The 13,741-nt window shown below is 34.0% G+C and overlaps 1 protein-coding gene across 2 annotated transcripts; it reads right to left on the bottom strand.

Moving 5' to 3' along the window:
• Positions 1-725: 725 nt before the first annotated feature.
• LOC110448556 (nuclear protein localization protein 4 homolog) lies at positions 726-13,561 on the bottom strand. 2 transcript variants are annotated; one of them, XM_021494848.1, is made up of 15 exons: positions 13,439-13,561; positions 12,855-12,938; positions 12,136-12,248; positions 11,475-11,696; positions 11,102-11,150; positions 10,410-10,504; positions 9,631-9,754; positions 9,044-9,223; positions 8,056-8,217; positions 7,373-7,499; positions 6,691-6,851; positions 5,961-6,140; positions 5,472-5,588; positions 4,995-5,106; positions 726-4,261 (listed from the first exon to the last, which is right to left on the bottom strand). In XM_021494848.1, exons 1-15 carry the CDS (start codon positions 13,457-13,459, stop codon positions 4,098-4,100), a joined length of 1,911 nt encoding a protein of 636 aa, XP_021350523.1. In that variant the 5' UTR covers positions 13,460-13,561; the 3' UTR covers positions 726-4,097. The 2 variants fall into 2 exon arrangements, with proteins under 2 accessions (XP_021350523.1, XP_021350522.1); XM_021494847.1 differs by lacking the exon at positions 13,439-13,561 and adding an exon at positions 13,099-13,328.
• Positions 13,562-13,741: the final 180 nt, after the last annotated feature.

Here is a 13,741-nt window from a genome sequence, read left to right as displayed (position 1 = left end):
AGCTCTTTCTCAAGCATTTTTCTGTATCAACCATACTTGTATTCGTATGTATCCCCTCATTTCAATATTATTTTCATCTCAAAGTAATAGTTGCTTCTCATATCCACCTCTGTAATATTGTTATTGTTTTATATCCATACATATCCATAAGGTAGCAATTCTATTTTAATAGCATTTCTTTCCCATAACAAAAAGCTTCATTCCTGCTACCAAACATCTTACATCAAAGACATATAATTAATAATATAAAGGTCTCTGTTTACGTGTATATCCAGTATTGTGCTGAAACTTATATTTTAAGATCCTGTCCAATCACCAAAAAGCTAATTATTCAAAACTGCCCAATTGAGATCAATGCATGTTTTTATGTGCATTGAAAAATTAGGTGTAACATCAATTCCTTTACAATTGTCATCTTACTTTTCATAATGAAACCTTTTTTGTTTTTTAGTTGGAACTCTTTGGAACCGAGATTTATACCACAGTAAGGTGGCATACAGCCTTAAGTAAACTTAACTCATCGCCAGAGGTTCACCACCAACATTTTACAAGGTAAGAATAGTGATAGCATGTAAGCAGACATTGTTTGTATCCAGGAAACAATTGTTAAACATGTAGAGCAATCTGGAACCAGCGACACTTTGCCAAAACGAGTTATAGTTTACGGAAAGTGCCCAAGGTTCTCGATTGATTGGCAGAGTAGTGAATTAAACAAACCTTATAGATGCCAGACAAGAATGTTTTATTTCTACTGCATGTATACAAAAGTACCATACATACTATTATTCAGTACATACACATAGTACATAAATCAAGCTTTCTAACTTAGGCAACGTTAACATAGTATCTATGTTGTAGGAGAAAATGGGGAACCAATCGAAGTGTTTTGTGTACTCAGATCACATCTACTGCTTGAAAACGCTTTCAAAACTTTTTTTATTTAAGGTAGAAACAAGCAATATATATTCATGGTTTGAAAATGCTTGCTTTCATAAATATTTACGTGGGGGAATAAAAAAGATAAGTGCTTTTTTCATAGCAGCTTACATATCTGGCATAAGTCAACCCTTAATGAATGTACTATGCATTGAGCCATTGATCACATAAAATATTTCCCCCAGTTTTACAGAAGATAGTTGCTGTACACATGTGGTCTTAACAAAAAGTAGCACTATATGAATATGAAGTAGAACTTTGCACCAAAATACCACGTCGTTAGCGTTTTTATATACATTATTACATACATCTGTTACTGCAAATAACATTATTTATCGTGTTTACTTTCATTTGGTGGACTATACCTTATGTTTTTTACCTAATTTTTATTTGTAAATTCTTGAATTCACAATTGAGAAATAAAACTTCAATAAAATGGAAATTACAAATGGATTTAAATTCGCTAGAGAATTTTAATATGCAAATGAGTCTAATCGTGAATTAATGCAAAAGTTAATCTCTCGAAAATAAAGTGATCTACAGTATATAGCAGATGTTTCTACTCAATTTGAGCAGATAAGAGGGTAACATTAGGTATGTTCCTGTTAAGGAGCATACCAGCATTTCTTACAGTAAATCAGGGTTACAGAAAACAACTATGAGCACTCCTATATATCACATAAACAGCATGTTTATAACATGTATGTTTACCTACATTTATAGCAATGTACCTTACAAAACAGTAGTTCCGACAAAAGCAAGTACAAAATTCAAACAACACATTCTGTGAGGTATGTACACATTTTCCCTGTGAAACCACCGATGATTGGTTTAGATGTATTTATAACTACAGTATGTACATTTTAGCTTCCATGGCAATCAATATAATATGCCAAATTGTAATACAATATTATCAGTGGCACATCTGGGATTGGATTTATTCACATTAAGAATGACCCTCCTGTTTCAGTTGTGTTAAAAAGTGAGTTGAATCCTGAGGTCAAAATATAGTGTCTCAAATTTAGTTGTGTTAGGAACGGCAAGAACTGTGGAGGTCAAAATCTGCCTCTCATGGATTAAGTCTTGTTATAGGAAGGGTGGGAGCTGGCAAGGTCAAATCCATGCCTCCTCCCTTTACTCACCTAAGATATTATTACATTTTACGGAAGATATATAATAACATTGTATTGTTTGTTGGGGCTTTCTACCTTCTTATACAGTAGAACATGAATCAACATCGAACACCTTCAACTTAACTTTAATGCTATTTCAACCTGACCTACATAATCCTTGTAGTGTTTCTGATAAAACTAACAAACAGATAACTAAAAACAATTTTACCAGACCTTACCAGTCTGAAGTTACATTTATATTTCTCTTTCAGTCAGCCTGGAATCTGGTGGGTTTTTTTCAGAAATGTTTCTCAAAAACCGAGTATGGAGGCATATGACATTCCACTAAACCAAGATGCACATTGTATATAGATAATGAATGAACAAGGTAAACAAGGTAGGTTTTGAAATAGAATTCAAAGAGCAAAATCATGTGAGCAAATGAATAAAAAATATAACTGATCAATACATATCTTCTCCTGAAAAGTGTTTTGTATCCCTCTGACAATGTATTTGATCGCCGATGGTTGAGAAGTAATTATAACGACATTTGTGGCATGTTATCGTATTTCAATTATATCTGACATACAGAAACATAATCAATGACTTGCTGCTCAAGCTCCTTGGAATTGAGCTGGTTATAAAAAAAAATGTTTTTCTCAAGTTATCAGCCGCATGAGCTGTTACTATAATCTATACCTGCAACAAATGGTTTTCAGTTGGCCTAATGGTTAGCAACAGATGAAGCTGTACGTCTAAGTTTTGCTGATACACATCTTCACCTAACAACAGTGATGTTTACTTATGCAAATGGAAACAAATGAAAACCATTAAGCTCAGACTTTTCGATTGATGTACAGCATAAATCATACCAGAAAGGAAAATTCTGATGGCAGACTTAGCCCTCAATGAAACATGTATGAGTACAGTATATAAAATGTCAGGGGTTCAACTAAATGAATATCTAATTTTCAAATTCTCAACAAGAATTATCTGCTGTTTAAAATGATCTGAAATAGATCTCAAATATTTATAAATGCCCATACTTAGGGGATGATTTGTTGTAAAATAAATGAACAAGTATTTAAATTCAAGAATGTGCGTGTATTACCTAGGAGAAAAAGAAATCTTTCAAACTGAAAACATTCACAATATCATACTTAGTTCCAAGTATAGGAGATGGGATCATATCACATTTCTATTCCGAGACGTTTTGGTACACGATAAAAAATCTCAGAAGGATAAGTATTAAACACAATATCTGCATAACATACTGTATTTCTTTTCATCCAGTAAGATTTCAATCTTGTTCCATTAGTCTTCCAATGAAGTTAAAATTGTTTACATGTAAACTGTAGTTTTACTTTTAGTTGCTATTGAAAAACATATACTTAATGCAAAAATCCTGTATACCGGTAAGAATAGTTGAACTACAACAAGGTGTTAACCCTTTCACCCCTATGTAACTTTAGTAGACTACCATTCATTGATCTGGATGAGTCCATTATGCTCTACAGTGGTGAAAGGGTTAACTCTTTACAGTTTGTGGTACCCAACCAGTACAGATATCCAAACAGTTTTACAGGAGGAAAGGGGAATTAATTTTGGCTGATACTTAACAATTATTCATAGACTAACTTTCCTTGATGAATCACAGGTATTGTGACAAAATATGATGCTTTGACCGTTAAAAGATAAACATGTTGGGATATACAAGGGCATATGTAAGACCACAAAAAGTAAGAACTAATGGTTTGCTCATCTGAAGGTTGGAATGATTAATCCATGGATTTGAACACAAAACATTCATTCATTTGTAAAAAATTAGCTTTAAACGGCTCTAAATATATTCATAACAAAGCACTCAAGGCATCTTATATGCTTCAACAAGTTGAGTAGGATACATGCATAAGTGATCATGTTGGGTGAAACAGCCAATCCAATGTACACAGTCCAGCAAAAGACTTTCCTTTTCTGTCTTGTAAGTAAATATAAATAATATTCAATCATTATGTGTTGTTATTTTGATAGCGGCCAAACACAATGCTATTACTTGGGTAACGAACACATATCACAGGCACTTTTGTCCGAAGAGTTTATAAATGTGCAGTGTGCACATGTCCAAGACGTCCCACCGGAGGCACCGATGGGTGGAAGGGGAGATGCTCCGGGTCCTACATACGACCTTTCCCTGGAGAGACCTGGAGACGTTTCTGGAACAGATGAAAATGGTTTGTTAGTATATCTCATAATAACAGCAGCTTGTAACATTCCAGCATCATTTAACTCTGACACCATTGTTCGTAGTTGATTCCAGACATATTGAGACTTTTTCCTCTAATCAATTTGTATACACATTGTTGAAATATAATCCCATTCATGTCTTTATGCAAAAAATTAAACAGGGCTGTTCATCCCTAAAAATCTTGTGGGTTTTTTTAAGAACTGTTTTTATTCATTACATATCAGCCAATTCTTTCTTACTTTTTCATCCAGTATATATTTTTTATGTATACATACAGAAACAGTATTGATGATGGGAGATAATCACAATTTGTTTGACATTTTTCTAATTTGTGCCCGTACACTTTTTCAAAATATTATATACTGGGGTATGAAAGAAATATATTACAATTTCCTTTTCCACAAATACATCTTCACTATGAGAATTTGAACCCCAGACCTCTTGGTTATAAGAGGAAGCTTGAAATGCTGGGCCACTGGTCATGCTATTTGTAATGTTACCAGGTAACCCTTCTCTGTAATACTACTGAGAATGATTTCAAATTGTTCTGACTCCCAAAAAAGTCCTAGAACTTAAAATTGTTCTTTAACAGATATTGAGGAAAAATAACAAAACTTAACAGGAGATAAAATCTGAAAGCCTATATACAGTGGAAAGATAGACAGACTCTCTACTATTAGGGAATTCTTAAGCTGACTTACCGTGAGCAGCCATCATCTCCTCTACAGTTGCCCATTCTTCTGTCTTTTTGAAATCAGAAGCAAGTTTCTCATCATTCAGTCTGACAGCATCTAATAGCATTCCAATTTTCTCCTGTAAGAAAAAAAATGTATACACCGGTGACTTTTTACCGATACAGTAGGACTACTTTTCAAGCAGGGTTTCCTCACTTATGGGTTATGAGAACATTTTTTAAACGGGATGGTTAAACATATGATGAGAGCAATAGTTGGGCGTTTCAACCAAATTAAGAAACATTTTGGCGTTGAAAAAGTTAAAATCCAGCAATATCAGTTTTGTACAGACATTCACCCTCCAAAAACACTATCCGTCAAGAGAACTGAGAGGAAACCATGAAAAGTTTCATATTGCTTTCCATGGAATTGAAGGACAGAAAATGAAAAAAAAAAAATCTCCGACAATTTTAGTTTGGTCTAGTTCATATATATCTAACACACCTGTACTGGTAACATGTCAGAGGTGCCAAGGAAAACCAGGATATGAAAGCCGGACATTGCTTCCAGGAATCGGTTGGGAGGGAACTGCTGAATGTAGCTCACAAGGGCATTGAAGTCCTGAAATATATAATGATAATTTGAAAATATTCCAATAAAAACAGCTTGAAATAATAATAGCATCTCTATTTTATTTCTTACAAGCATCGTTAATGCAAGTGAAATGTTCTTGCTACATATAGACAAAAACATTTAGCTCTTGACAGTTAAACACATTTTAAATGAAAGAATATTTAATTCAGAGATTTTAGATGAAATGAACATTGGTTTTGGTTTTGTGTTCCAACAGATTTTGAAATTGAGTCAGTGTTCAATATCTTGTATATCATTTGATTCCGAAACAGAATGTGCCAGCTACGTGTCAGAAACATGCAGTGTATGTATGTAACCTGTGTTTCACCTAGCTGGTCTATATTGTAGCGTATATATTACCTGAGCTTCCCCTAGTTGATCTCTGTTGGAGGCAGGGAACGGTTTTATCTCGGTATGTAGATGGGACTTGAATGTATATTGTGCTTCGAGCGGGAAGGCTGCTGGCAGGTCAACAAGTAGATACTCCACAGGTAAGGGACGGGCCAGCTGCGTTATTTCGTTGCCATAACTGTCTTTTATCTGGTGAGACGTAATGTAAAGGAAATGAAATAGAAACTACATATTTCCAGAAAAACAGGTTGCAAAATGTGATACAATGTTGTAGCAAACAGCACAATAATATTGAATTTTTGCAATATTGATACTTTAATATGAAATCAAAGATAATGTTTCACAACTTCTAGCTGAATCTACCAGTATTACAATTGATGCTGCAAATAATTGAATTTAAATTCAAAATAACAGGATTAAATAAAAAATGAAAAATGAAAGTAAAAGTAGCAATAATATTTATAACTGTGTGTTTAATTGATGCACTGCTGCATTGGCAATTGTATTTAAAATGGGAAAATAAAACAAATTTTGACTTGAAGCATAAAGTTATAAAGGGTTGTAGAAACTACAAACTTATTACTTATACATGTATCATAGAGTGTTTTTTTAAAAAGTAGCATAGCATTCTGCAAGCAATTTTCCATTATATCGAACAATATCATTATTATGTCATTACGGATGTCTGTCATTGCAATTGGCTTGGTTGACAAGGCAATGTTAATAGAGAAAATCTAACCTTGTAAAATACATCCGGCACATACTGCTTTTCTGACGATTCTTTGACATAGCCTAACTCTGGTGCGTCCTTGGTTGGTATCAGACAGTCGTCTCTCACCAACGCCATGCACTGATTGGATACCTGGTAGCCCTCAAAGTGGATCTGATTGGTGGCATCGCCTGGTACATTACATATGTCACACGTATAGAAACAAGTAGGCTTCTCATTTCATGTATAATGGAACTTCCTGATCAGGACTCCATCAGTCGAATAACTCGGTCTCCTGATAATTTTATGTTGGATCTAAATTGCTTACTACAGTGATTATTCAAGTTTTATTAATCTAGAAAATTGTTTTCCTTTTTCAACCAAACTTTTCAGGAATAACAATACAGTATTCAAGTATCTAGCCCTAATGATGATGTATGTCATTTCTTACACGATAATAGTCCCTGAATAACCTCTCAAAACAAATATCCATACACCATAATCACATGTTTTGTTCGTTTGTGTTTTACATCCTATTAACAGCTATGGTCATTTAAGGATGTGCCAGGTACTACATTGAAATGAAAATCCTTACATTTTACTGTAACAGTATATGTACCTATGAATATTTTTCTTGAGTGTTTCATTTCAAAATAAATCTGAATCAAAGTCAACATTTAACATTCACAGAATATATATAACAGTATATTACCGGTTACAACGACTGTGACAAACTTGGAGCCGAAGTGTCCTTCTGTCGCCAGTTTACATGGGTTGGTGTGTTTGTTTTGGAAATCCGCTGCCATAATGCATTCTTCAGCACTCAGAAAATGTGAATTCTGAAAATTAACAAATATCCAAGGATGAGATGAATATAAATCTGAATATTTCTGTCAATGAAACTGTGTTACGTGATGCTTATATATAAAACACTTCATGTTATACAATGTCATATATAAAATGGCTAGAATGTGAAATGGACATAATAACACTTTTAGAAGCACTGGCTGGATGGTGGGATATTGCATTATTAGACTGAATAACATTAATTAGATGAAACTTTTAGCTGTAAAATCCTTACAGAATAAGAAAGATGCCTCAAGACTGAATTGTTCGTAACATTTACTGATAAACCCTATAAGCATTGGTCAGAATCCATAATGTTTACTTTTATCTACAGTATTGGTGTATTTCAGGACCCAAAAATAAGACACCAGATATTCAAATAAAAAAAAATACATTAATAATATGGCACTCTAGAGTAAAATCTTGTTAAGGGAGACATTATATACTAAATACAGAATTGTTAGGGAAAAAAACCCACTGAAATATGTTGGCAGTAAGTGAGTAAGCAAATGAAACGAGGGCCATTATATCCAAGTTTGCTGTACTTACAATATTTCCTCTGAAGTGTTTGACGGTGCCTTTTCCGAGGTCATCTGCAATGAGGTCAGTAAAAATCCAGCCGACTGGGCCGATACCCAGCCTCTCAGCCACTTTGTTGACCACATCTTCTTTAGGGTCTTCCAGCAGCTCCACCCTGCTCTTGGAACTTACCTGAAACACAAAACCCAACATTGTTTAAAACACACAGGCCTTCTTATGAGGAAGGTGTCCTTTGTAATACTCAATATTAAAACACATCAGAAAACCAATGGGTTCCCATGTAGATTGTAAAGATATCGATAGGGAGCTTAGAATAAGCATGTCGCCATCTCATATACATTAGCGAAATTCATTGGAAAATGTACGGAATATCTTGTTATACAACAGTAAGGGCTGTTGTCTCGCATTTATGGCAGGGTACATTAAGTGAAATGTAGTCTAGTTTGATGGGTGATAAAGAATTATTAGAGAAGTAGAAGGTGCTAAATCTTTAATGTTCATTCATACAATTCATAATGTTTAATTGTTGAATGCATAAAAGATTTAATAGAACTCAGCTGAAATTTTTATACGATTTTGTGCTTTACATTTTTGAGATATATTTCAATATTTGATAGATTTTAAAGAAAACTTGTTTTCATAGCTGTCAAACCTCCCTCATTTTGACCAAAATTGATCAATCTCCCTCCAACTCCCTGATTCAAGTCAAAACTCACACAAACTCAAAATCTATATCCTGTGCTCCAATGATCTTCTAGTTACTGCAGAGTATGTGTAATGATCATAACAGGTGTGTCTGAATCAAATGAATGCTTTTTGGAGTTATTTTGATACATAAGAGAGTAAGATAAATCGAGCAAAGCAGTTTCAGCCGTGTTTCACACACTTTCTCCCTCATTGGAAATGTGGAATGAGGGCGATCTCTCTCATTAGAGGTTTCAGAGGTTGACACCTATTTGTTTTCTGTATGTTATGATTTCAGGGGTTACATATTTACCTGGGGTGGCTCATAGATAGCACAAACAGTGGCCTTTATACCCAGTGGCGTGTCTTTATGTGTCTCGTACTTTCCATACATGATGCCAATTCTTTGGTTGCCTGTAGTTCTCCAGAAGTTGAGGAATCGATCGACAATAGATGAGTTTTCGTACATGATGTAATCTACATGTCTGTATTTCTGTAAGTAACAAATCAACTTAAACAGTTTTATGAAGTATTATCAAAACATATTAAAACATTATTAAACATACAATCTTGTGTTTGCTTAGATCTGGACTGTGAAAAGTGTGTACAGCAAGGAAACATAACCATGTATCAAGCATTAACATATTACTTTAATAAGTGTCTTCTCTTAGTCAAGGTTTACTAATATGTCCAATGCTATTTCAAATATGAAGTTATTAATATTGTATACTTTCATGTGAACAGTTAATATTGAATAGATATCCTAGTTAAAACCTTTATTTGTTGAGATAAAAGTCCCCAACTGAAAGACTTGTAATATTCCCGACACCATGGATATCACTATGTGTTGGAAAGACCTCACCAATGTTTAACGGATCAAGACAAAGAAGTGTTGTGAACCTGTCTGTTTAGTGTCACTGCATTGGGCTGACATTTCGTACAGATGCCTCCAGGCCAAGGTGGATGTTCTGTACATCCGGTCTTTATTTTACAGCTTATGTTCTCTAAGAAGGCAAATTTCCCCCTGAACAATACAAAATTAACGAAATATTATATGTTAATCTTTTATATCAGTTTATAACAATGCAAAAATCAAATATGTTGCCATAATTTAAAACTTTAGGCATTATGCCTATATATCCAGATCACCAAAGGTTAACATCAGTTTATATGATGATGCCCGAAAAAGAATCATTTCATTATTATCTATCTTGTGGTTAAATTAGAAAATGTCTGTAAGACATAAATGCCCCCGCTCACGGATGGGACAGGACGCGACAGGACGGGATAGGCAACACTATATGCCCCCCATTTTATGGTGGGGGCATAAAAAGCATTAATGCTGCCCTCAGTGTTTATCCAATCGGGATTCAAATGTTTTGATTGTTGGTGATGTAACCACGGCATCTGGAAGAGAGTTCCAATGGTTAACAATCCGCAGTCTGAAAGAATATTTCCTCAAGTTTTGTCTACTCCTTTGCTTTATTAGTGTCATTATATAGTATAACAAATAAGAAGAAATAACAAAGCTTTCCTTGATCTCCAGTATATATTTGAAACTGTACAGTAGTTGTGCAGTTTTATATTCTCCATATTCAAATATATGATATTCATTACCGGTACCTAAGTCATACTATAGTCTATACCTGCCATTACACTAAAGAGATATATGTACTTACTTGTCCACTCCTCCTGTCAGCTTACGTAAGTGTGAGTGGAATGCGAGGAATTTGATGGGGGGCTCACAGCTGTGTAAGAATTCCTCATCATATGGCTAAGGGAAAAAAATACCAATAAAAGCTACATTAATGTATGAATAGATATAATGATAACAGGACATTAAACTTGTATTAGTTACTTTGCTCTTTGTGTAATTGGTATAAAAGATACTGTTTACTGATGACATATAAACCGAAGTTCTCTTTTGACAGCAAAAGTTATGGGCTAGTAAATATAAAGGCACCAAATATTTAAAGGAGATAGAAAATTTTGCAATACCATGGTATGACCTGTATAAAGTGGAACATCTTATTTTTTACCTTTTAACTCATTCACCCCTGAAATTTCATAATGAACTATTCCAACCTTTGAATTGGAAGAGTTCAAATGTGTCTCTAGGGGTGAATGTGTTAACTATGACCTACACCTATAGTTTTTTTCCCCTCATGTGTTAGCAGTTAGAAGCTCACCTATAAAAGTTTGCAATTAAATAGAAAAATTAGAACTTAATTTTTAAATGTAGTTCTGTAAGTGAAACAATTATGGTTCAGACTTGGTAAACAATGCCACACTGAAATATTACATGTAGATATTATTGTATTGTGTATCAAAATAGAACCATGAATATTTTTCATCTGTTGTTTATACTTACCATAAGTGGCACACAGTGCAGGCATTTTCCTTGGGGGCCATGATGGCATCTACAATTTAATTAATTTATAACAATCACCTTCATCCCTTATCAGTATTTTACCTATTGCAAACTATTTGATAAGGATCAAAGTCAAAAGAAAATCGAAGTCATGCATTCAATTAAACAAAATCTGACTTTGAAGTTTAATGTGAAGAATTAAAAACTTGACCAGTTGTGAATTAAAAAATATATCCTAAACTCATTCACCCCTGAAAAAGTATTTGAACTCTTCCAATTCAAAGGTTGGAATAGTTCATTATGAAATTTCAGGGGTGAATGAGTTAATTGAGCTTTTATTATTCATATAAAATATCTTATTGTCAGTGCTTACAGTTGTTCATTGCGCTTTCTGTAGATCTTGCCATCTTCTTTGTCCAGAATCTGGTCCACCTCATCCTCAACTACTCCCTGACCAGGAATGGGTGAGGCCATGCCTGACCCAGATAACATTTGGGAGGAGCCAGGTGATGCCTCAATATTCTGAGCTATGTTACTGAATTCTTGACCTTTTGATGTCTTGCTGGACGAAAATAAGTACAGCATATCCCCATGTCTGAAATACAAAAATTGAGAATTAGTTTATCAATTACAAAGGAATGTATACGTAATGCTTTGAAAATTTCAAGTGTGCTGCATATGTAATATTTGACAGTTCTTACAATTAAAATACCAAACATACATATTTAATGTTTAACACATGACTATAACCATTTAGAAATAAATTATTCAAGTACAGAACCATAGAGGTGAAAATAAAAGTGAACTATAGCTATGGAATCAGGAATATTTTATTCTGAACTTTATTTCTAAATGTTCATTTCCAGATATGATCATGTTCGGCTAAGCATGTGCTTCAAGCCTTCAATTCATCTCCCAGTAATTTCATTTCAATCCTTGATTGGGTTGGTTGCAATCATTCTGATGACACAGTGCTTTTCTCATTGGGTTTTCTCAACCATTGAAACAACATGGTGTCAGAATAAAACCTTAACCTTATTTTGTAAGAGTCCAATGTTCTGGCGCGAGATGTTCTGATCCAGTCTTTCTTGTCTCTGGATTTATAAACGTTCCATCCTGTGTCACCAAGTCCAAACTCAGTTTGAAGCTACAAAGAAAGCACACAATGTACTTAAATTGATTAACTTATTTTTCAATTCCTCATTTGATAAGGGTACATAGAGTCTGACATAAACTCGCCTTCAACAATATTAAAATTTGACTAAGTAGAGTAATTCACAAATGGTGATTTTTTGGGGGATCTGGGTTGTTTCGCCCTAAATCCTGTTCGCATTGCGGGTCGTTTCTCCCTAAATTCAGATCACCCAAGGTTGTTTCGCCCTAACATAATTATTTATTTTGAATTTATGGATATCAGTCGAAATGTTTTTGATTATTAAAAAAGCTTACTATTTTCATGTTTCACCACAAAATAGGATCTTATCCATGGTTTTCATGAGTAAATGTCTAATTGTCGAAAGAATTTCATGCTACATTGTACGTGCAGATCTGGTCGACCACAAAAAATTCAAATTAGACTATATTAGCCATACACAACTTAACAGGACTAAAAAATCACCATAAAAAGATTTTTAGGGCAAAACAGCTTAGTGCAAAACGACCCGAGGAGAACAAGATTTAGGGAAACGACCCGATACCAATTTGTTTAGTGCTAGATCTAGTACTAACTGATAGCACATACAGAATTAGCTACCTTATTCAAGAAATCAGCAATCGTCTCATTCTGCCTAGCTTCCACTCTCTTGGTTCCATATTCTGGTGACTGAACACGAACAATCTGCAGAAGAAAAAGAAATGAAAATAAGAAAAACTTGAAATAGAGACAGATATAAATTATCTCAAAAAATCGGTTAATTATAACTGAAAATATGAAGAATTTTAAGATCAACATTGCTTTCAATGAATTCATTCGATAAACGTTTAGCAAAAAGTCTTACCAATGGAGACGGAGGTACCCCCATTTTTATATAAAATGATAATATTCACTAGTATGAATGATTTCTACTTGTACTCTTAACAGGTCGTATTCGAAAATTCGTAGAAAACAGGTTAATGTTATTAACGACGTGCCCTTATCCTATCGACCATTAGTCTGACAGTGTCAATGGATAAAATTAGAATGTTACAGTATACATGTCATAGGCATTTTGTGGAGAATGACATGACATGCAGAAAATAGCTCTCAGAGGATGTGTAATTTCTTAAAAAAGAAAAATGACTACGAGGTTGGTTTTGAACAATTTGAAAGAAAACATTGAAAATACACAACAAACTTACTATGTTTTTAGATTTTGACATGTTTAAGTAGAAATCGTAGTGACTTTTTCTACTTTTTTTTCTGACCAAGCAGACAGCTGTGACTAAAGAATGTCTCAATCAGGTGAAAGCTTTATCCCAAGCCTTTCAATATCAATTGCGAGTCAAACGCTTTGCTGATTGAGATCACATGCCGGTGTTTTGCCCGACTCACTTAAAAATATAATAATTCAATAAAATTATATAAAAAATACGTGTATTGTTATTTTTTTTCTGTCTTTGATGTGATTTTATCTTATATTAAATAAAACAACTCATTTTCTT

This window comes from Mizuhopecten yessoensis, unplaced genomic scaffold (genome assembly GCF_002113885.1).
Source record: "Mizuhopecten yessoensis strain PY_sf001 unplaced genomic scaffold, ASM211388v2 scaffold4121, whole genome shotgun sequence".
NCBI lineage: Eukaryota > Metazoa > Mollusca > Bivalvia > Pectinida > Pectinidae > Mizuhopecten > Mizuhopecten yessoensis.
This window is presented reverse-complemented; position numbering and strand designations above follow the sequence as displayed.

Excerpts from the sequence above, each read along its gene's own strand:
- LOC110448556 (XM_021494847.1), bottom strand. The coding sequence starts at position 13,122 with ATGGGGGTACCTCCGTCTCCATTG. Across the intron at positions 11,151-11,474 it reads AGAAAGCGCAATGAACAACT|ATGCCATCATGGCCCCCAAG; the intron begins GTAAGCACTGAC and ends ATTAAATTGTAG. Across the intron at positions 5,107-5,471 it reads CTGACATGTTACCAGTACAG|GAGAAAATTGGAATGCTATT; the intron begins GTGTGTTAGATA and ends TTTTTCTTACAG.